Source organism: Ambystoma mexicanum, chromosome 4p (assembly GCF_040938575.1).
Source record: "Ambystoma mexicanum isolate Mex_15411 chromosome 4p, UKY_AmexF1_1, whole genome shotgun sequence".
In the NCBI taxonomy this organism is placed as follows: domain Eukaryota; kingdom Metazoa; phylum Chordata; class Amphibia; order Caudata; family Ambystomatidae; genus Ambystoma; species Ambystoma mexicanum.
In genome coordinates this window covers 358,975,204-359,000,161 of record NC_090927.1, presented here as the reverse complement: position 1 = coordinate 359,000,161, position 24,958 = coordinate 358,975,204, and the positions used below count along the sequence as shown (strand labels likewise).

The following is a 24,958-nucleotide window of genomic DNA, read 5'->3' as shown; positions in this document are numbered from 1 at the left end:
CACCTGTATCTACCATAAGAATGAATGGTTTATTTGCTATCTCCACGCCTACCGAGGGTTCCTCTTCTGGGTCGGCAGTAAGTGATAGAACTGGACACGCAAAGGCTCTCTGTGGGCTGTGCAATCCAGATATGCATTTGTCCCTGGGAAGCCAAATGTGTTTCCTCCGACCACAGTGGCTCCCCGGTAGTGAGTCACCGCACCATTTGAAACAGTGTTGTTGCTCAGGATAGGGGGGCCCTGTTGCAGTTCCTGATGTACAGCGTATGATGGCACATTACAAGCTCTCGGGGCATGTAGCTGTGGAAATGTTGGTGGGGGCACAGGCAGGTCCACGGCATTGATACACCATAAGGGCCCATCGGAGGCATCTGTCTGTATGACTGAGAATATTTATTTATTTACTTATATTTTTTTAGGCGCTCACACTGTTACAGGGATATTACTTATTTGCGTATTTATAACGCGCTTAATACCGAGAGGTTTCTAAACACGGTCCCGGGGATCGAACCTGTGTTGCTTCGTGTCGTCTTGTTTCCAAGGCGAGCAGGTTGCCGCTGAGCTATCCCCCCGGGGAATATGGACCTCCTTGCGAATAGGTATACAACTGTTGTTGATAATATGCATACACCGGTCTACTTCTGCATTCCCTTGAAAAATGACCCATGCATCCGCATGTCCTACACTGACCTGCTCCTCCTCCTGCTCCTCGTGGTGGTCCCATCCCGCCAAAACCCCCTTGTTCTCTCTGGGCACCCAAAAAACCCCTCTCCGCCGTTGAAACCACCCTTGATACTGAGGTTGGTACCCACCTGTCCACCCCTTCTCTCCTCCCCACCCGGGCTCTGCGTGTATGTCCGCCTGAATAGTCCCTTTGGACCAGTTTTGCTTCCTCCGCTTGCACTCACTGCACAGTTTCCTTCTCCTTTCCTTTCAACCGTTTGCAATGGTGGATAATTGACTGAATTTCCGCCCAACCCTTTGCCTCGATCCCCACTATCTTGTTGAGTGCCTTCTGTACTTCTTTCAGGAGCCCTCTTAACCACGAAGTAGAAAAAAGGAATAGCTAGACCCCATGAATCCCCCCGTCTCTACCCGCCACATTTCTAGTATATGTAATATGTATTGGGCTGGATCCTCAATGTCACACATTGTTTGTTGCATCATTGACTGAAGATTGGGTGTGTCTGGATACGCACCCCGCAATGTTGCCTGTACTTGTGGTCAGATGTCGTTGAAATGTAATGCATTGTGGCTATCCGCACAATTTTACACCTGGATACCCTGCTTTAATTCATAGGTCTTCCGACTGGCCTCCCAGTATCGACACAAACAACATTTTCAGGTCATCTACAGCAAAAGTAGTCCCTGTTGTGTGTTTTTCAAATTCGTATATCCATTTGCTCGCCCTGGCCATGAGTGACGAGAGTATCTTTGTAAGGCTAATTTTGCGCATGTCGGCTGAAGGGACATAATGTGCTCTACCTGGGCCCGTTTGCAACAGCGGAAACTGTGTCCCTACCGCCTTCCCAACTTTCTTCTTTCCTCAGCACCTATCTCTTAGCTACTGCCATTCGGCCAAACCTGTTGCGTAACCTGGGTCTCCACAAACGTTCTACTTTTGGGGATATTACAGGGGGCCACTCTGCTTCTTCCAGCTCATGTACCGTATCCCACTCCTCTTCCCCTTTGTGTGTATAGTCATATTCCTCTTCCGACCTTGCCATTGCATAATCCACACACCCTTCTCGCCTCCTTCTACCCTCATGTTCTTTTCTATATGCACATCTTTGATAGCTGTACTATCGATGGGAAACAAATGTACCCTGCTCTCCATTCATCCACCCCTACCGGCGTCCATTGTCCTTCTCGTCATTCTAATTTTAATCGTGCCAATTCACCTTCCACAATACATCTACCAGGTCTTTTTGTGGTTTTGTGTCATTTCCCTCCGGCACCATACCCCTCCCAGCGGCTGACACAGTGGGGTTAGGAAGATTCTTATAATGCGCCGACATATATGGCAGGGTGTTGTAGTAGGCAATGGGGCATTCATAGGATTCGTATCTCCCGACAGCCCACGTGGGGTAACATCCTAATAGTGGACACATGTCTGTTTCCTTGGGGACCACAGGGGCACTCAGAACAGTGACATCAGTAGTGTTAATACTACCTGTGGTAACCACTTCACATACTGCCTTAGAATAATCAGTGAGGCAATACTCTAAATCCTCCACCATTTTCCACAATTCCGATAACTCCTTTCTGTTTTTTAATTCCCTTCCCTTGTATTTGGCTGGTAAAAACATATACATGTGACTTAGAATATCTCTATTATTTGTCCCTTAGCTCGGTCATGGCTTAAACATCCCTCCCTTTGTTTTCGCGCACCATTCCCAATGATATCTAGCTATCTTATCTCAATACAACGGAAGGGCCTTATACATATAATCCAACAGAGTGGTCAGCTCCATGATGACTACTCTTTCTCATCAATGTTTTTACAATGTTTACCAATGCCCCTGTAGTGCCCCAACAAACCTGAATCCCATCCCCGTACCCTCTTCTTCCACCTCAAGCTCAACCCTCATTAACCACACACACACAAATACACACACGTCTTTCACCTTACCAAGTCACACCTCAATCAACTCTACTTTAACCAATACTGACCACACCAAACTAATAAAGAATGTACGAACAATAAAATCACAACAAATTCTACTTTGTTGTTCTAAAACCCCCATTATATCGTGTGTGGAGATCCCAGGCCACTAGGGCCTCTACTACAACTACTTTTCTGTTCCCACGCCCTCCTTATATACTGGACGGGGAGATCCCAGGCTCACTAACTATATGGAGCCTCTATCCATATCCTCTTCTCTTCTCTTCCATTATACAGCGCTGTCTTCTCCCCCATTACCTAAGGAAAGGATCCTGTTACTCCACAAATCGTAATATAAAGGCCTCAACAAACATATACATATATTTATTTATTTTTATTTTTTGAATTTTTAGAGCGCCCTACAGCCCACAGGCATCGAGATGCTATAAACGGAACATGGGAAGGCTTAATTCAGGGTTCCAAGAAAGACGCCCAGCAGAAGTGGTGTTGGTACAGGATACAAGGTTACAAATACAGAAGTAGAGACGGTACAGGTTACTTAGTTACAGATCCAGAGGTATATACAGTATAAATATGTGCAGAGTCATACAAAGGGCCTGGTTTTGATGGCCCTGCGAAAGGCTGCACAAGAGTCTATTTGTCTGATATGTGGTGGAGGGCGTTCCAGTAGGTGGCAGCCAAAGTAGGGAAGCTGGTACCACCAGCACGAGCTCTGCGTATTTTGGGAATGGTCATCATGTTAGAGAATACCGTTCTGGACCCGAAAATGCAGATGCACCGTGTTGATAGGAGACTTCTAAATAATTTCTCGGATGTGTCTGTGCGCATGATCTTGTATTATGTATTTTCTGTGTACTGTAACTACGTTTCGAATATTCTTGTAAAGGCTGCGCGTTGATACGCGCATTATAAATAATAAAAACAAACAAACAAACATATGTGAGAAACAGACTACATATACCCAACACCATATATGCCTCTGTAACAGTGATTCAGTGAGTGCACCTAGGTTGACACCCCTTTACTGTCTAGACCTCCACACCCACACCCACACACACACACACACACACACACAAGGTTTTCTATTTCATCAAGTGACACTCTCCTCTCTCCACATACATAGCCGCTCTCCAACACCCACAAACTCTCCTCACATCCCAATTATGTTTCTCCAAAAGGGGGCGCACTTACGTCTGCGTATTCACCCCAAGTCCTCCGTCAAGGGGCCCCGTCAGCGGCCTGCACAACAATCCTGGGACAGCACCACGCTCCAAAGAACAGACAGGAATTCTGATAACACGCCTCCTGTAAACCTCTCAAAGGTTGTGCACAAGAGGGACTGATACCTGCAAGTGGGCGCAGCCCCTCTGGATGTACGGCCAGAAATTCTCAGTTTTCACAGGGGTCACTGGATTACGTCAGCGTCACCAAAAATGTGGGACAACTCCCAATGCTCAGGCCAAGAAAATATAACCCTCTTTTGAGAACAAGAGTTTTATTCAGTATACAAAACAAAAAGACGACAGGTTATTATAAATCCACTGCTACAGAGCTCTCCGACTTCTTTCGTACAAGATTTAGGTTTTAAGCACACAAATCATCACTCATGACGTAATCAATATACAGCTTTAATACCCCACCCTCATTGGCTGTCGCCTATTTACATGTCAATGATTACATATAGCCCATTTTCCAATCGGTTCCGCTGTCTGTTCACCCATCTTCACCACACGTGAGTAACGTCTGTGTCCATCATGGAGTGCTGCAAAGCAATTGGTTAACATGAACTGGCACCACCTTACCTTTTATCCTAGCCACGTGACATGCAGCTGGTTATCAATATGAACGCAGTGGGACTCCTCGAAGTCAGCCTGGTCCTTACAGACAAAGCAGCCCTTTTCTCATCCCAGACATGCCGGCGACCCCATCATTCCCTCCCCACTGTATGGGCATCATTTCTTAGCTCTCCCTGGTAAAAAACATAGGTCACGTCACTCTCCGTTTTCCTCGTTATAGGTTCCCCCTTCCCAAGAGTGAACTTATGTCCCACCAATCAATTCAGTTCAGGAAGGATTTAGGGCACATTTCCCTGCACATCTGATAGTTCAAATGGAGTGACCATCAATCTGGGGGGTGCTAACGTCTTAAATCTTGGTTCATGATTTGGCATCCTGAGACCTCTGCCTTCATTCTCAGGAACACGACCTTGGTACTAGGCTGCAGTCCTTCACTGCTTCAGCTACACACATTCCTACCTAATTAGTTCAAAGACCTTACCTGGTGTGGGGGCCTGTGTGTGTTTTGCTGTGCGTGGAAATTGGGATGCAATGGTGAGATGAGAAAAGAGGCCTCATTGTTAAGATATGATAGGTTATTTATAACGCGCTTAATACTCGGAGGTTTCTAAGCACGCACCTAGAGATCGCACCTGTGTTGCTCCGCGTCATCTTGCTTCAAAGGCAAGCACATTGCCCCTAAGCTAGCCTCCTGAGAGTTCTGTGTTGTCTATGAAAACACGGCCTGCGAGGGATTCAGGCCTGCTCATAAATGCGATGTTAGTTTGTGCTGTGATTATCATGTACATAAGCATGCTGTAAACTACATAATTGAATTGTGACACTGCTCAATCAACTTTGTCCCTTTTATTGTTTTTCTATTCACCCTAATTACCCTTCTCCATAACACACACCCCTAACCCCTACACCATCTCATGTTCATTTCCATAATCTAATATATTTTTCCCAATGGTCTGTGTTGGGTGGTGGTCCGGCCATGCATTCCAACACTTTCTCACTATATTCGAAGCCATGCAAGATTTGATTTTAATCAGAACAAATAGCATTTTGTGCAGTTTCTCGTAAACTATAGCAAAGTAAGGTCAACCCAGTGTTTCCAGAGGTGTAGTCAGAGACTGAGGCTATGAACCGATGCGCAACGCTGCAAAGCCTGACCATGGATTAATAATGATCTGTAAAAACCTTGGTCATAAAAAGAGACATATTAGGAAATCCCACTCATTATAGTGGGGTAAAAGGCAGCTTAGCTGGACCACTTCCATCCATAGAAAATGATACCATTTTAAATGAACATTCAAATTTTCCTCATGAAAGTGAGCAGTGGGGAAATCACTCTGCATTAGATACACCCAATCTGCGACGTGAAGTGGGGGGATATTTGGTAGACTTTCAGAAAATCATAAAACCTTGTTCTTTGTTGCTTAGACAAACAAATATTCGGTGTGCTCTAAAATTGAAAGCACTGTTTCTCTAAACCCAAGCCTGTACATTGTGATACAACCTAGCATAGCTTGTGTTTTACATTCATGCATACACTAGAAACCTAGAGCACCATATACACACAGAAAAACATGCCAGAAAGTTGTTTTAAAGATATTCTAACCTGTTTTATGCATATTCTCCCAAATGACAACAACATTTGTTGCTATTATTGGAGGATACAAAGTGAAATGAACTATTTAACACACTGACCGGCAAGCGGAAAAGGTTAAATGGAACTGTATATTGCTATTAAGAAATAGCAATATAGATATTTTTTGATTTTGAATGATTGTGTGTCTGATCTGCTTTAGTGAGATTTTTGCAGGCAGGTTTTTTTCTCTGTGAACATAGACACGTTGCCTGCAAATGGTATGACATAGTAGGCACCTCTTCAGCACAAAGTTAGGGGACCACCTTTGGTTTGGATGCTTCATTTAAAGAAAATATAACTTAAATTCCAAATACAGCCTGCTTCTTGTGGGGTGGAATTGTTGCTATGGGGGTGTTAGATCAGAGGTGCTGGCACCATAAAAAGAATGATAAGGATAGGCTACATTCTAGAAACCATCAAAATTGCTCCACCACATTAGGATGAACTTCTTCAGTAAAGATAAATGTTTTCAGGCCGATAATTGGTCTTGAATCCAGCGGTTCTCCCAGTAGGTGGGAATCAGGGATATGGTCCTATAAAACACACATGTACACATCCATTGTTCAGTGATACATCTGCAAAAACATTTCATATCGGACATTACCTTTGTACAACATCCATACAATGATGAGCCCATTTTGGTCACTCGTGGTCAATTTCTGATAATGCTCATTCCAAGTCACGACCTGAACTGCACCTAAAATAAAAACATGCATTTTACACCTTGTCTCACAATAAAGAAGCAACATATCCACAATGTCATTGTCTTGCCAAGCATTAACATCCCATATAATAATCAGACTTTAGCACATGTGAACTATTCTATACTCTGCAACCCTATTTTCAATCAAAACAAAATGTTCCTGCATATAAACAAACTTGTGGCAACCTTTTTGGTTACTAGAGCCTGTCTCAATGCACAGTGAATCAACCTTTCTAAAATCAGCCCTCTTTACACAGCAACCTTTACCGGACAAACATGAACAACTTATTTTGTGGTGTGTTCAAGATGAATACCAGATTTTCCTAAGGGATTCAGATACTTCCAATTCAAAATGTATTTCATAATAAACATTTTCCTTTATAATGCGGTGCTACTGCAGATTTTGAAATCTGAAAATGGAATAAGTTATTCTTACTGAACTGGGGGGACCAAATCATAAGCATCTAAACTTAAATGTAGGAAGTCATATGTATTTTAATAAACTCATATCTTTGCTCCAAGTATTTATCTGCAGCCAGGGATGACAATAAATGCACAATATGTGTTTTATTTAGGGCAACAGCCACTGCAGAATAACCTATGTGGTGCAAAGATAAGGACACTACTCTACCCAGTTCTCGCAAGTTATCCCAATCCAAGCTTGAGATTCATCGAGTCCTGGTTTTATTCATTGCAGGCCTACAAATTGCAGAAATCAAAGAAATATCCAGCACTAAACCAGTAACTCATTCCAGATATGGGACAGCCGGAGAGGCACGAGCAATTTCAGCAAATCAAGAAGGTAGGATGATTAGGGGGTGGGGGTGTTCAGAAAATCCATGTAGGATGTGTTTGGGAGGGGTGGGGGAGGTAGGGAAGAGGACTGTTTTGTCTGTTTAAAAGTTTTATTTTCACTTGTCAAAAGCAAGTCACAAGAGACTCAACAAATGGTACATATCAACATTAAATTCTGAACAATTAATGCAGCTTAGCAAATAAATAATCAGAACTAACAGGTCAACACGATCTCACAATAATGAACATAAAATAAAGGAAAAAGGGGAAAAGAAAAGAAAGAAGAAAATTAAAACATTATATTAAGCATACAGTTATCAACATTGGTTACATAGTTAAAACATTAACCATAATGTTTCAAGAAATGATCCCCAAATATCTGTAAATTTATCAGTGTTCCCAGACTGCTGCTTGTACATTGCCCTCTCATATGTGGATATGGTTAACAAATCATCCACCCAGTCATCAATACAAAAGGAGGCCGCTGTGCCCTTAGGATCATTTTATTTGCCACCATACAAGCTCGGAGTAGCCACACTTTTTTGCAAAATGGCACGTCCTCGAATGGTTATACATCTCTGAGAATCTTAATAGATGAAATTTAAATTTTTATTTTCACAGTAAGCAAACATAAATAAATGAACAGCAGTCCATGAAATTCACACATATCAACCAAGTGAAAGCAAAGTAATCAATTCGCCATAAACAATCCAAACATATAAACATCAAAAATAGAACAAGAAGGAAGAAAGGAAAAGAAGAAAAAGAAAAAGAAAAGGAAAAAAGAGAATAAGAGCATAGGAGTAGAAGACATAAACCAAAAATTTCAATGCAAAATACTATACCTCAGACAAAAAGGCATTACAAAAACCATCACACAAACTATAGGTATTATACAGATTATGAGTGTTCAAGGGTAAGTACATAATACCCCAGATCAAAGATCAGGTTTATCCATATGCATCAAGAAAGCAGCTCCAAATGTCCCAAAATTTTTCAATGTCACCAGTGAGTTTGTAAATGGCTTTTTCATATGTTGAAACAGTAAGTAGCTCCTCCACCCAGTCAGCAATGTTAAATGAAGTACTTGATTTCCATGACCTCAATATGAATTTTTTAGCAACCATGCATGCACGAAGCAACCAAACTCTCTTACCAAAGTCAATTTCCTCCAGAGAAGAGTCGTCACCCAAAATCAGTAATGAAGCATTCATGGGGATTGTGACATCTAAGACCAGACTCAACCTCTCCCGAACCTTATCCCAGAATTGCATCGTCTTGGGACAGGACCAAATCAAATGACTCAGAGATCCTCTCGAACATTTACACTTCCAGCAAAGATTGTTGTCTAAAAGTCGTCTCCTGAATAGTTTCTCCGGCGTCCAATAGGCCCTGAACAACAACTTAGTTTGAGAAGCTCTGAGGGACCAATCCAAACTTACCAAACAAGTGTTTTCACAGCACCTCCGCCAACATCTGAAGTTAACATCTTCCCCCAATTCCTCCGCCCAAATTGCAGGCAATCTCGGATCACCCTTCCGAGTAGCTTTTATAATTCCATACATGGTAGAAGCAGGGTGTGAGGCACTCAAGCATACAGATAGAGCTGTCCAAGCAGGACTTTGACCAGTCAATTGTGGCATCTCAACACAAGCTGAAATAATAATCTTCAGTTTCCTATATTCAGCAAACGAGCATTCTGACATGTCATACATCTGGCCAAGCTGAGCGTACGTCAACCAGTTGTCCCCCTCAAACAAATCTCCAATATATTTGATGCCAGCCACAAACCATTCCACCCAAAACAGAGGTTTACCCTGATATTTCAAGGCTGGATTATTCCATATGGAGGCATCTGGGTGTAAATATGGGTCAGCACTCACACGATTCGAGAGCTCACACCAGCAGTCTCGCAAGAATGAAGTAAGAGAGCTGACTTTTTTTGATTTGTTCTTCTGAGTAGTCAGCAACGCTTTCGGGTCCAATTGGGAAACAGCACTGCATTCCCAGGATAAGAGGTCAGAATGTTCAGACTGTACATCTCCAGAGTCAATAACTCTGCACAAATGACGAGTGGAAAACGACAAATGGTAGTCTGAGAAATTAGGCAAGTTCATTCCACCCAATTTCAATGGGAGTTGAAGCTTCCAAATTGCGAGCCTCGGAGGTTTCCCATTCCAAATAAAGTTCTGCATAATCCTATTGATCTCTTTAAAGATGTTTCCAGGTATCTTAATTGGGAGCATGCTTAACAAATAATTTATCCGAGGTGCCAGGTTCATTTTCAAACAGTTGATTCTGCCCCAGGTCGACAATTTCAAAAGACTCCACCTTACCAAATCCGATCTAAGAATCGGAAGGATCCAAGAAAAATTAATGGCTGGCAACTTCACTATATCCGCTCCAATCCATATTCCAAGATACTTCAACTTTTCAACACACCACCTGAATTGAAACTGAACACATGTATGTCTTTGACACAACCCATTGACAGGCAGGATCTCTGATTTGCTCCAATTAATCTTATATCCTGACACCAAGGAAAAGGATTGAATATCTTGCATTAAATATGAAATACCAACAGCTGGGTCTTGCAGGGCAATCAGCAAATCGTCAGCATACAACCAAACCAAATTATCCCGACCATTTCCAATAACAGGTAGAAGACGTACGTCTGCCCGCAAGCTCACTGCAAGTGGTTCCAGATAAAATAAATAAGAGAGGTGAAAGAGGGCAACCCTGCCTTGTACCACGATGAAGCTCAAATGGATCAGAGATAAGTCCATTCGTCAGCACACTTGCAGAGGTATTATTGTATAACAGTTTAACCCAACGCTGGAAATCGTGTCCAAAGTTCATTTTCCCCAAGCATGCGAACAAAAAGTTCCATTCAACACGATCAAATGCCTTTTCAGCATCTAGGGAGATGACCGCACTGGCAACTGGTTGACTATGGCCCTTCTCAATTGTCAATAGCAGGCGTCTCATGTTATCCGCCACTGCCCTACCAGAGACAAAACCTACCTGGTTCTCATGCACCAGAGTTGAAATGACCTTATTCAGGCGAACAGCCAGGATTTTGGCCAATATTTTGCAGTCACAGTTGATCAGACTGATCGGCCGATAATTCTCGCACCTTGTAGCAGATCTGTCTTTCTTTCTCAGCACCGTAATCAATGCATGTCTCATTGTATCTGGTAGGGAACCAGACTCAAAGGCATCATTAAGAACGTCACACAGAAGCTGTAGTGCGGAATCAGGGAGGGCTTTATAAAATTCATTAGGGAGACCATCAGTGCCAGGTGATTTACCCACTGACATTCTTGAAATTGCATGTTGAACATCATCCATTTCCACTTAATAGATGCCTTCATTGCAATGGTGCAGATTAACACCAGGCCCAGTCTTTCACAAACTCCTTTCCAAAAGTCTCTAGTTTTAGGGCAGGCCCAGAGTAAATGACTTAAGGAGCTACTCTCCAGCTTGCATTTCCAGCATTGGTCACTGTCAAGAAGGTGTCGTTTGAACATACGTTCCAGACTCCAATAGGTCCTGAAGAGGAGCTTAGTCTGCAATGCCCTCAGAACCCAATCCATGCTGACCAGACAGACGTTGCTGCAGCATCCCTAACAGCAATCCTGATCAATTCTTTCACCTAACTAATTTGCCCAGATACTGGCCAGTTCAGGGTCCACTTTCCGACTTGATAACATTATGCCACACATGGTGGCAGCTGGATGTAGCGCACGCTTGCAGAGCTCCTGCGCCGCCCATCCAGGATCCGGTAACATCATTTGCGCAGGATCTATTTGGGCAGCAATGATTCCCCTAAGTTGTCTGTACTCTGCGTAGGTGCAATCACTAAAGTCTAAATCATTGCACAGTCGTACGAAGGGCACCCAGTTCCCAACCACAATCAGATCTTTGATACATTTGATTCCACTCAGGAACCAGGATGACCAGAAGAGTACTTTTGCATTGCTGGTCAACGCCAGATTTAGCCAGATCGATGCGTCCAAGAACAGGTATGGATCACTATCAATCCGGCGCGACAGGTGGCACCAGCACTCAGGCAGGAACGCAATCAGGGGATTCACAAGTCAAGATGGTCTAGTCAACTGTTGTCAACAAGGCTTTGGGTGCTAGATGTGAGACACCATTACACTCATCTATAATCTCATCTGAAAGTTCTTGATCAGTACCTACAGTTCGGCATAAAAGTCTAACAGAGAATGCCAAATGGTAATCTAAGAAGTTCGGCAGGTTCATACCGCCTTGTCTCAGTGGTAGCTGCATTTTCCATAGAGATTGTCTTGGCGGCTTGCCGTCCCACAGGAACTTTTGTATAGCACTATCCAGTTCTTTAAAGATGTGTCTCGGCGTCTTAATAGGGAGCATTGAGAGAATATAGTTTATTATTGGCGCTATGTTCATTTTAATGCAATTAATCTTCCCCCACAACAATAATTTCAGGAGTGCCCACCTATCCATGTCAGATTTAAGCTTGGGTAATATAGAGACAAAGTTTATCTTCGGCAATCTCTAAATCTTGGAGCTGCTCCAGATTCCAAGGTATTTCATTTTTTCAGGGCACCATATAAAGTCAAATTGGTTACATGCGTGTCTCATGCATGAGTTGTTAATGGTTAGAATCTCAGATTTGGTCCAGTTCACCTTGTAACCCGACACAATAGAAAAGCGCCCGATAACCTCCATTAAATACAGAATACCAGTACCAAGGTCACTTAGAAACACCAGCAAGTCATCTGCATAGAGCCAAATTTTGTTCACACCTGCACCATCTCCAATTGTACGGATATCCTCATCTGGCCGCAGCATCATTGCCAATGGTTCCATTGCTAGTATAAACAATAGAGGGGATAGCAGGCCTCCTTGTCTAGTACCCCTGTTTAGTCTTCAGGGATCTGAGATCAGGCCATTGGTGAGTACACTGGTATTAGGGTCAGTATATAAAAGCCTCACCCATTGTCTAAAACTCTCTCTGAATCCCTTTTTTATTCAGCACTCAAATAGGTATGGCCACTCAACCCTATCAAAGGCCTTCTCTGCATCGAGAGAGACCACCGTAGTAGGACGCATCTGCTTACATCCATTATCAATAGCCTGGAGCAGTCGCCTCATATTATCCGCCACCGATCTTCCTGTCACAAATCCCACCTGGTTATCATGCACTAGTGATGGCACAATTGGCTCCAGTCTTTTGGCCAATATCTTCGCCAGGAGCTTACAGTCAGTGTTGATCAGGCTGATTGGTCTATAGATCCCACATCTAGTTAGTGATTTGTCTTTCTTTATCAACACAGTCACCAAGGCATGTCGCAGAGTCCTGCAAGGACCCAGATTCGAACAATGTAGTGAAAACATCACACAATAGCTGGAGGGCGCAATCAGGTAAGATCCGGTACAATTCAGCAGATAATCCATCAGTACCCAGTGGTTTGCCTCCTCGAAGCATTGAAATTGCCATGCAAACATCCTCTGCTGTGATTCTTGTCTCTAAGAGTGTGACTTGCTCATTCGACAGCCGTGGTATATCCACAGTCTAGAAAGGATTTTATTGCATTCTGGTCACAATTTAATTCCAACTTCTATAGTTCTTCATAACCTCCTCTAAATATTTTATTAATGTCCTTTATGTCGTCACCAGATTTAGAGATGAATCTCTTATTGCAGTAATGCTTCGATCACCCTCTGCAACCTTTAGTCTGTGGGCAAGTAGTCTTCCTGCCTTTTCACCATTTTCAAAATAATTAATTTTACTCCACAATAAAGCATAGTCAATTTGGTCTGATATAATTTTGTTTAACCCAGGACTGTTATGTGAGCACTTCGAACTAGCACCGCATATTATGCAGCCCTTGGACTACTGCTGACAAGAATTAAAAGGTTTTATTTTGAAGTAAGTACATATATCTCTGCTGCTGCACTGCTCGGAACACGTCCATGTAAAGAAAAAGAAATGTAGTACCCAGCTTCCTTCTCCCAGCAAATCAGCGTGCAGACAGGGAAGGAATGGGGCTGGAACAAGGTGGAGCTGTGCTTGGCCAAAAATGGTCTTGCCAGAGCGCTGTACTGTGTAGACCAGTCTGTCATGTTCCCGGTCCAAAAGAGGGCATTAGTGTGGCCTCGAAATCGGTCGTTGGGGTAGAGGTGGTGTTGCATGGAGTATGGGGGTGGGGCACAAATTAATTTGCGGCCAACATCGTTTTTTGTGGGAGTGTGCTCCGACTCTTACCACACCCTTTACTCCCATTGGGTCCCGATGGTCATAATCCCAGGCACCACACTGGTCAGTAACAACACTGATCCCTCGTGTAAATCCTTTGCTTTTCTCGATGTATTATTGTCACAGTATCTAGGGCCCAGGTGACTCGGAGAGCAGGGCCTGGAATACTTCGTAAAACCTCTTTGTTTTGAGAAGTGCCTAGATAATAGGCTGCAATTTTGTAACAAAAGACTGCCACAGAGAAAGGAAAACAAATAAAAAATAAATAAATAAAAGGACTGTAAAACCCTCCAAGTGGCTTGCGACATTTCTTTGTCAAAGCAAAAGCCATGCTCAGTCAATGCTTCGGTGGTTCTATCAGTTACTTTTGTTGTGCGTTTTACACTTATGAAATTATAGCATACAGTCTGATACTTGCAGTCATGCAATTATGAGAAATAAACCTAGTAGAAATGTACAGAATACAACACAAAACAAGTAAACAAAGACTAGACTTGAGCAAAATCACTTAACTCTAGTTCTGCATATTCTTGGAGAAATTACTGTAAATTAACTAGCAGTGTTAGAAGAAAAACGTATGCAGTCGTTACAATATTACTTGATGCAACGTCATTCAAAATGTACTTACACAAAAGGTACTTTAGGTGCAGATTACTATTGGTGAGAAAAGTGAAACATTTACTTATTCATTCCAAGAGACCACATTGTAGACATCCACCAACCTGTGATGATATTCAGGGATCTGGGTGAAACATGCACATATATTTTTCAAGTCAGGAAAAGCAGATTCAAACTCATTGGAGGTCAGTAAATTGTGTACCATTCTGTTTAACAATTATATCCACTTTTATTTATAGCCATTTTGAGGGCTCCTTGAATAATTTTGGCAGAGCTGCACAGTTCATGGGTTCTGCTGTTACTGTGCTCCCTCTCCTAATCACCTTCATCTTTTAGGGCTCCAGGAATCCAGTCCTCCCCTGATCCCCTGCAGGCAGGTACATAACCCTGGGTGGGAAATGGGAAGGGGAGGAAAGGAGAGCAGCTATTTCAATCAGTCGTGATGCTTTTTGTACCTGCAGAGGGTAACCAGATAAGTGAACCTCCTTTCCATATTTGGCTTTTCTTTTAAAGCAACATGCATGCTAAGAGTGGTAGTCTTGGTTAATTTCAATTGAAGCAATCAGACTAACACACCAGATACAGTGATTTGTAAAAGGAAAATGCAAAACTGGAAACGCTGTGCCCCTGTTATACTGGTGCCCCAATTCTAGCAGAATCCATCTTCCCTCCATCTCTTTTACCATAATCAATCTCTCTCTCTCCCTCTCTCCCTTTCTCACTCTCTCCCTCTCTCCCTCTCTCCCTCCCAATTTCTCACTCAAGTATTGCCTCTCTTTCTCGGTCTCTCCAGTGAGATCGCAATTCAGCATTTCCGAGAAGTCAGTTTGGTGGCTCGGCATTTCAAAGATAAGGAATCTACAATGGAGATAGAATCCACTGGAACTGTATCAACACACACTCCAACAGTTGTTTGGGTTAAAGGTGTAGTGCATGCTAAAGTATAAAAATGAGAAGCCACCCAAAATTCACAACACACACAATGGAAACAGAAAACCCATATAATAATATTAGCACACAAAACCAAATTCCACAAAATTAAATTCAATGTCACCCAAAGACAGTTTTGGCCCAACTATTTAACAGATGTGACTGTCCAAACTTTAAATTTTATTAATATTTATATACAGGAAAGAACAATGCTCTTTTGATCACAAAAGAATATACAATAGGTAAGATATCAGATTTGACAGGAAGCCGTGAGCGTCTTACAATGGGGTGAGTTTGTGGGACATCCTGACCAGGTTGTGGTGGGTAGTGCATGGAACAGTGATTGGGGACAAGGGGATGTGACGATGATGGATGAAGTGCACACAGAAATGGAGGGACAGAGGCAAGATTAGTGGCAAGGGAAAAACGTTATGAGTGGATGGTTTCTCGGATGTCTGGAGGAAGAGAATTCCATGCAAGTGGAGCAAGAAGAGAGAAAGAGCAGAAGCACAGGGAGGGTGAGGTGCGAAAAGAGTAGTTGAGGAGGCAGAGTAAAGATTAAGAGAAGGCTTGCAGAGCTGAATTGAGGAGGATAGGTATGGTGGTACCTTACCGTGGATAGATTTGTGAAGCAGGAGAAGATGCTTTTTGATTCATTTCAGGCCGGCTTTTCCTATACAATAACCGAATTATGCATGTGTATACACCTGTACGTGCGCACAGTGAAATGGACTACCTGGCTCTGGGAATTACCAGGGCAAAGACTGAAGGGAGAGTGGAGGTGCCCCCCTAAGCCAGTGGATGTTGGACCAGCAGAATGTATGAGGAGGAGAGGGAGAGGAAGGTTACACGGTCACTTGGTCTTAGGCCCAGGCACATGCCTGGGACATGAATCCCGAAACATGTCACAGGCCAGTCTCGGGGGTCAGGTCATTCCCCCCCCCCCCATCACCGGTCCGTCAGGGAAGATAATCCTTTAAAGCTTGTACCCAGACTAAAACCTCTGTTATACTGGTCATTCTAATTAGAGAACCTAAAGCCTGTGCCCCGCAAGACTCGCATCCCATTGGAAAAGAATTTCCCCTGTAAGGGGAACACTTCCTATATCATTGCAAAAATTAGGTAATGCAATGCCTCACTTAAGAAACCTGTAATGGACTGCTCTGTCAAATCTGTCAATTATCAGAATTCATAGAGTAATGCTTGGCAAAGACACAAATAGAACAGGAGATGTAAATCGTTTTAAGTGGGTTACTTACCACTGTGTCCTTCGAGGGTCTGGTTCATTGAAAGGTTGCTGGGAGCAGCAAGACCCTTTAATTTTGCGTCATCTGAAAGTGCAAGATATTTTTTACATTTTATGGTAAAACTGTTGAAAGTTACACATTTAGTACAGAACAGCCAAAGTACTTTCATTTTATCAAAAGGCCACATATTTTGTAGAAGACTTTGCCATTTTTTTATTGAAACCATGCCAGCCAAACACAACCACGCACACATTTCAAAGAAAACCTGTATTGCCAAAGTATTGCCACAGTTTTGGCTTGTGTAGGCATTTTTTTTATTTTTTTATTTTTTTAATTATTTGCATGAATCAAATAATGGATTTTTACAAAACTTCTTTTGTAGCAACGAAAGTTTTCTTAAAGTTTTTTTTTTTAAAAAACGATTTTATTCATTTTCCAAAAACAAACAAACCAAAACAGTGGATACATCATGTCAATCATGGCTACACATAAATTGTTATATTCCAACACACTGTATCTCCCCGTCCCTCCCCCCGCCCAAGCCTACTCCCTCTCTTTTCCAGTCTCCACCTCCTGCAGTGGGGATTCCTCTTCAGCAGAGCTCATTGAGTCTCCATCACTCGATCTATCATGCGAGGGCCCAAATAATTCAGCTATCAATTGCCTCCAACCCGCTAGGGCTCCGGCTTCTTCTTCTGTCTCCCCTTTACACGGTTCCTGCCATACCACTGTTTCGGCCTCCGCCCACTTCTGCAAATCCCTCCACCACGTTTCCAAATTGGGCCTATGACATGCTTTCCAGCCCATCGCAATCCTTCTCTTTGCCAGGATATACACCAGATCTTTCAATTTGCTTGCATGTTTAAGCTTACGCGATCTAGGGAACCCTCCTAGCAAACAGGCCCACGCAGTATCAACCTTCATGCAGATCCCCTTGTCTTCCATTTTGTGTGCTATTTCTCCCCAGTATCTCTCTATCAGTGGGCATACCCAGAACATGTGTACCATTCCCGCATTTTCTTCATTACATTTTGGGCACACCTGGCATCCAGCGTTTTTTAATTTAGCTATCTTCTGTGAGTTATATACAGCTGTATCTGCAGGAATCTAGCATTTCTTGAAACTTTTTTTATGATATCCTTGCGCTCTCTCCCACATCCCATCACTCATCGGGGTCCCTACTTCCTCTTCCCAATCCAGTCTAAGTTGCACCACCTCCCTGCCCACTCGGGACATTATCATTTCATACACTCTAGACGTTTTGTGTCCCCCATCTGCTATGTCATATATCATATCCAGAGTAGTGTCTGGTTCCTCCGCCAGTTCCACTTCAGACCAAGTATCTTTAATTCATCGCGCTACCCCGTGATACCTGATATATTGTCCGGCACTCAACCCCATTAGTTGCACAAGCTCCTCAAATTCCAGGACCTTCCCCTTCTGCCACACATCCCCCATCGTTGCTATCCCAACCGGTTCCCAATGCTTCCTAATCATCAGCCTCAGTTACTTTTCCTTTCCTACCACTGTGACTAGTGGGATCTGTGGGGAACACGGGGACGGCTTGTCCATTAATCGACATGCCCTTTGCCACATTCCCCATCCAAGACCCAACACCCCCGGGCGACCCCCCAACTCCGAATTGGGCAACCATATAATTTCTCTCAGAAAGTATGGGGAGCAGTCCTTCTGAAGCAACCTGTGTTCTAAGGTAGGCTCCTCAGAGAGCCATATGGCTACATATTGTAATTGGCTCGCTACATAATAAACTTCCCAGTTTGGTAACTTAATATCTCCCTTCCCGTATGGATTTTGTAGTTTCCACAGGGCTACCCTGTTCCTCATCCCGTGCCATAAAAAATTCCCTGCATATACCATCCAGCCTGACAAAGAATTTCCTGGGTATTGAGTATGGGATGTTCGCAAAGCAGTGCAACATTCTGGGCAGCGCCACCATCTTGAGCATCGCCCCTCGTCCCATCATTGCCAAGGGGAGTTTCGTCCAAAATGTCATACTACTCTCCAGTTTCTCTACTGCCCTCTCCGTGTTATGCCTATGTTCAGCCTCCACCGTATGGTATACGTCTACCCCAAGATATCTGAACGTTGTAACCTCCCACGGTATCTGCAGGACCGGCAGATTCTCCAACGGGAGCCCTCTGTATCTGCCCAACGGGAACACACAGGACTTACTGGGGTTCACAGCTATGCCTGATAGTTCAGCAAACCTCTTTATCACTTCCAGTATGTATTGGAGGTTCTCTTCTGGATAGCGCAAATACATTAACATGTCATCTGCATATAATGAAATGAGATGTGGTGTCTATTGCATCATATTGCTGCCTTAAATACATTGCCAGGGGTTCTAAGGCTAAAATATACAGCATAGGGGACCGTGGGCAGCCCTGTTTGGTGCCTCTGCTGAGTTGCCATCTTTCAGAAACCACCGCTCCTGTCTTCACTCTGGCTAGTGGTGCACTGTACAACAGTTCGACCCATTTAAGATATCCCGGTCCCATACCATAATTGGCCACGGCTGCCAATAACCAGGGCCACTTGACCGAGTCAAATGCCTTGATCGCGTCCAATGATACTATCGCCATCTCGCCTTCATCCCCATTAGCATGTTCAACTACTTGGTGAAGTCGCCTAAGATTATTTGAGATGCTCCTGTTCGGGACATATCATGTCTGATCGGGGTGTATTAATTTACTGATGACCTTCTTCAATCTATTCGCCAAGACCGCTGTTAGAATCTTACTGTTTTGGTTCAACATTGACAACGGCCTATACGAGCCACAGTCGCTACCAGGCTTATTGGGCTTGGGGAGTGGTATAATGATCGCTTCCCTAAAGGATTCCGGTAATTTCCCAGCTTCATATGCTTCGTTGAGCATCTCCAGCAGTGGGGGAAGTACCTCTGTTTTGTATGCCTTGTAAAATTTGCTTGGGAGTCCATCTGTTCCCGGGGTTTTGCATGTGGGCAGCAGCCTTACCACTCCCTCTAGTTCTTCTAGGGTGATTGGGGCGTCTAGATACTCCCTCTCCTCTGCACTAATCCGGGGTAATCCAATATCTTCCAACGTTTCCCCCAGCTCCTCCCCATTACTTCCTCCCCATACAGCCGTCTATAATACTCTACAAATTCCTGATTAACCCCCTCTTGCGTATCCACTGTGCTGCCATCTTCTCTCACTATCGTCCTAATTGGGGGCCTAGAGATCTCATTTTTATAGGCCATGCCAGGACTCTCCCCGTTTTGTCCCCTCCTGCATGTTGCCTCTCTATATACTTCTTATAATGGAGGTTGCAAAATCTTTCCCAGCATACTGCACATTTCTGCTGTAGGCTTAGTGCCAATTCTGCGTCTTCCTTAGTGTTACCGCCCCATTCCAATACCCCTTCCAGCTCTTTTTCAGCGTCCTGCAACTCAGCCAGGATCCCATTCTGCAGCCCCCTGGACTTGGCTATGGCAATTCCCCTGACTACTACTTTAAAGGCTTCCCAGAGTGTGCCCGCTGTCTTAACACTACCCGTGTTTATTTCAAAATAACTTATTATCTCTTTTCGCATGTCTTCCCTAAATACATTGTCTTTAAGTGTCTCTGCTCTCAAGCACCATGTGAGTATCCTTCCCCTCGGGGGCCGGTACTGCCACACTACCATCAGTGGCGAGTGGTCTGAGAGGACTCTTGCTTTGTATTCCACCTGTGGTATTTCAGTCATTAATTTGTGTGTGACAAACACATAGTCTAATCTAGTGTACAAGCCTTGTGGGGCTGCCTAGTGTGAATATGGCCTATTCTGCGGATGGCGTGCCCTCCATGCATCGGCCAGCCCAAAATCTGTCAACAAATACTGCAGCGCCTTTGCAGCCGGAGTGGGTCTATCTACTTTAGAGTATGATCTATCCATTGCATGTTGTAGCACACAATTAAAGTTGCCCCCCCACAGTACAAGCCCCCCGCACTTTCACTGAGTTTACCATACAGGGTCCTAAAGTACAAACCCGTATCCTGATTCAGAGCATAAGTATTTACAACACATATCTCTCTGTTTTCCACCAGCCCTTTCATAACCACCATCCTGCCATCTGACTCTGCGGCAGAATGCAGCAACTGGAACAGGACATGTGGGGCTACCCATGTGATTACCCCTCTTGCATAAGACGAGTATACCGCTCCTACTACCGTCCCCTTCCACGTCTTCCGTATCACATCCAATTTTTTTTGTGTTAAATGAGTTTCTTGTAATAAGGCTATATCCACTCTCTGCCTGCGCGGGTACATCGTAACCTTGTTTTTTTTTCAAATAGCTGTTGAGCCCCCTCACATTCCAAGTGACTATCTTAAGGTCTCCCATGAGTCATCTCGTTTTCCCAGAGTGTAGGCTCCCCCCCACCTGAACACCGTCCACAAATACAATAAACCACAGCACACAATCCCTTCCCTCCCCCCCTCTCCCTCCTACCCCACCTACCTCAACCCCAACAACTGCCCAGCTCCATCCCTGGATCTCAGGCGTCCCCGCTTTTGGTTCTACCTTGGAACAGTACTTATCTCCTCCTCCTCCATCTCCCTTCTAGATGTCCGACTCCTGGGGGCAGCTTTGCATGTCGAGCCACCCCATGGCGTCTTCCGGAGTGTCTAAGAACAAGGTTCTGTTTTTATAGAAAACTTTCAGCTTAGCCGGGTAGAGCAACATGTACTTGTGGCCCGCTTCCCGCAATCTCCTCTTGACAGACCCAAAGTTCATACGGCTCCGTTGCACCAGCAGGGTATAATCCGGGTAGGTAGTTATGCTCGCCACCCCTCGTTGTATTGTTCCTCCTTTGCAGAAGTGTTCAAGCATTCTTTCCTGATCCCGGTAGTTAAGGATATTGGCGATCATTGGCCTAGGCAGATTACCCGGCGGCGGCTTCCACGTTAGGGCTCTGTGCGCCCTTTCCACCGCAAATCCCTGGGACAAGGCTCCCCCAGTGATCTCCTGCATCAGCATATTCTCAATAAACTCTGTAGGGTTGTGATCCTCAGCCCCCTCCGGCAGTCTAACGATGCAGATATTATTCCTCCGGGCACGTCCTTCCGCCTCCTCCGCCCTGCTTTCCAAGTTGCCCACCTGTTGCACCAGGGCATGAAGCTCCAATTTTTGTGCAGCACACTCCGCTGTGGTCGGGCCCACCTCTTTCTCAAGGGTCTCCGTGCGCTCCGCCAGTTTCCTGACATCTTGCTTAAGGAGGTTCACATCCTCCTGCACCGCCCCAACTTTGAGCTCCAGCGCGGTTTTCAATTCCGTCACGGCCAGTTCAAGCTTGGTCTCCCAAGCCACCTTCAAATCGGCAATCACTGCAAAGACCTCCTGGTTCGTACCCATAGCGGCCATTCCCCCGGCTAGAGCATTGTCTTTGCTCCTGGCTCCTTCCGGGCCAGGCGGTGTCCTGGCGTATTCGTCTAGAGTGGGCTGTTTGCCCTTCAGTCTCGGAGGCTTATTGGACATTTCCGCCTGGGCGGGAGCTATCGGCGAGCCCCCCCACTTATGGTTTCCAGCCCCGTCGGGGGCAGACTTCTGTCCGCGCTTGAGCCCAGGGGGGGAGCCGCGCGCTGTGTGCTGCAATGGAGCATCCACCTCCTTATCCGGCGTTAGCCGTGGCAACTGTTATGCTCTTGGGCCAGTTTCCATCTGGGTCCCAGTCAGTGTGCAATGTAGACGTTGGCACCGTATGGTGTGTTTTGGTGATATCCAGTGTTGGGCACTGCCTCTCTGGGGTGTAGTCAGGTATGACGCTCTGGTTGTCCCTGTTAGGCACGTAGGTAGTGTAGTATCCTCAGTCTCTAATGTTCAATGGAGGCGGCCCCCTGGAGCGTGCCTGGTCCCGTGTCCCATCTCACCTCACAGCACCGGTAGTGGCACTCTCCACAAGCAGCTTAGCTTGCAGTATCGTAGGTCGTGTGGAGAATCTGCCTTGATCTGTTGGCAGCCCCTGTAATTCCTTCGGTTCACTCTATGCGTCGTTCTCGTGCCCAAAGTCTGATTCCCAGTGTTCGTAAATGCAGCCACCGCCGCTCTCTCACTCTCGCGGGCCCCAGGGGCCACTGCTACAATGTTGCATGCCCGTTCACAATCACCGTCAGCCGGGCGCAACGCTCATTCGTTTCCTTTCTTGGTGCGCTGACACAAAGTGTCTCCTTCAGCTTCTGTGCCCTGGCCGCGGCAGCCGTTTTATTGTTCTGCTTATACCGCAGCAGCGCCTCTATGCGCACGACATACAGCCGCGGCCAGCCTCAGCGCATATTGTTTTTAGGGACGTGGGGTCCAGCAGCCCGCGCGCCACCGCACACATCTAATATGCCATTCTTCCTCTGATGCGAAATGAATCCATCGATGTAGGCTTGCCAATTACACGGAGGAACGCCGGCGCCACTGCTCCCTTCGTGCACCGTCTCTCCGATCCGTGCACCCGGGGCCGTTCCTTTGTTCATTGTCAGATCGCCATCTTGGATCTGAACGGCCTGGGTCGCCGCAATCACGAGAGGGCACAGAACTTCCTCTGCATCCCATTCTGTGGGCTCCAGGTGCCCTGCAGTCTCGCTCCACCGGTTCATGTGCATGCACACATGTTTTTATCCACCGCGGGCGTCTTTATATGCACCTTTGATGCGGATCATGACAGGATCGACAGGAGCTACTCCGAGAACACGTCTCTTTACATGGCCCTGTAGCCACGCCCCCCAAGTTTTCTTAAAGTTAACTTGTTTTTTCAGCCATTTATCGGCCCTTTGTCACTGTAGAGTTTTTAAGACGGTGTCCTGTCATCAGGAAAGTAGAGATAGGGATGTCAGTTGCTTTGCTCTTGCTGTTTCAGATGGTTTCCAGAGATAAGGCCGATTTTCTAACATGGCATTTTATAGACCGATTAGCAGCATACGGACAGTTTCTCACACCGTCTGCCAGCAATTGCACTTATATGCCAAGGGGGCTCCATCATTTGCCAGCTATTGCCACAATAGATCTAGTACTCATATCAGTACTCATGTTAGGTATTCACATGAAAAACCCTGCTACCCACTCTATTTCCAGTATTTGCAACGTGTCCCTAGGTACTTACACCATTGCCATCCAATGCCAAAGTACTAACACTGTCAGGGATATGCCCATTTAGAACAGAAGTGCAAGATGCCAGTATGCAAAGTTAGCGCAACATAGCTAAATTCCATTATTCACACACTGGGAAGAAGGGCACTTACTTATCGAAACAAATGGCTGGAAATACAGGCACACACTGCCAGTGTCGGCCAAGCCCCTTCCTCGGTTGCTGCCATCTTTTTTCAGCGCTGCTGGTCCACGGTGCCTCCCCTCAGGCCCACTCCTCACCCCTCCGGCCCCACGTCATCCCCAACACCCCGTCTCTACCCCCTACTTACCTTCAAGTTCGACTCAGATTGCCACCCTCTTTCCAGTCTGTTCCGGGCCGCAATAATGACAGAAAAGGGATTTTGGCCCTTTTCTCTTTATGAGAGCTGCGGCCACCTTGTTTTTATTTTTGGACTACAGATTGGGAATGCACAAGACGTGTGCAACCGGATTGCCATAAAAAAAAATGTAAACTATTTGCACCCCAGACAAAGCGCAGTTGCAAAAAGCCATCAGCCCCCTTGTCAGATGCATACAGGGCCGGTAACGGCCCTTAACCCTCATCTAGCTAGGTTTAATCTGGCAGGCCATTATCAGTCCTACACACCCCCGCCCCCTACGGGGGCGATTGCTATATTTCAAGTTAGGACAACAGAATAAGATTGCATTTTGTTCAGTTCATTAACAACAGATTACATTTGCCCAATCAGTGCAGCATTGCCAGATTGCATGATGCCCAGTTATTACAGTCAGGCCACTTTGCAACTTTGCTAAGTGAGCAACATGAAGTGACAGATTTGATTGTGCCCATTTAGCACTTCTCTGCCAGATCCCATTATTCCCAGTTACCATTGCAAAGTAGATTTCCCTTAGGCAAGCCTTTCTGTGTCAACATAGAATAGCTTTACAAAGGCACTGAGGATAGATCAACCAAGTAGTCAGGTGTTTCATATATGTAAGGTTTTACAGCAAAACGGATGAATACAAAACACTACATTATAAGATTGAAAAAAATCTATTGAGCTGTACGTTGAGAGAGGAGCAGAACGTGGATGGAACCCATGTAGGATGTGTCCAAAAGCTCAGGGAAGAGGAAACAGGGACACAGAATGGTCATAGGGCACTATGCCAACATCTTATAGGGCTGTTGCTTTTATGCTAATTTCAACAACTGTTCATGAAGATCAGAGTTTATGGACGAAAGGCACTACAAGTCTGTGACAGGGTGGCTT

The 24,958-nt window shown here is 45.0% G+C and overlaps 1 protein-coding gene across 2 annotated transcripts in view; it reads right to left on the bottom strand.

Annotated features, from left to right (window-relative positions):
• Positions 1–24,958, bottom strand: part of WDR35 (WD repeat domain 35) — a 1,418,193-nt gene that overhangs the window by 1,112,045 nt on the left and 281,190 nt on the right. For both annotated transcript variants that reach the window (XM_069605912.1, XM_069605913.1), the window contains exons 3-4: positions 16,608–16,679; positions 6,660–6,752 (exon numbers count right to left, since the gene is read on the bottom strand). In XM_069605912.1, coding sequence (XP_069462013.1) covers positions 6,660–6,752; positions 16,608–16,679 — 165 coding nt within the window. The remainder of the gene's footprint in view (positions 1–6,659; positions 6,753–16,607; positions 16,680–24,958) is intronic.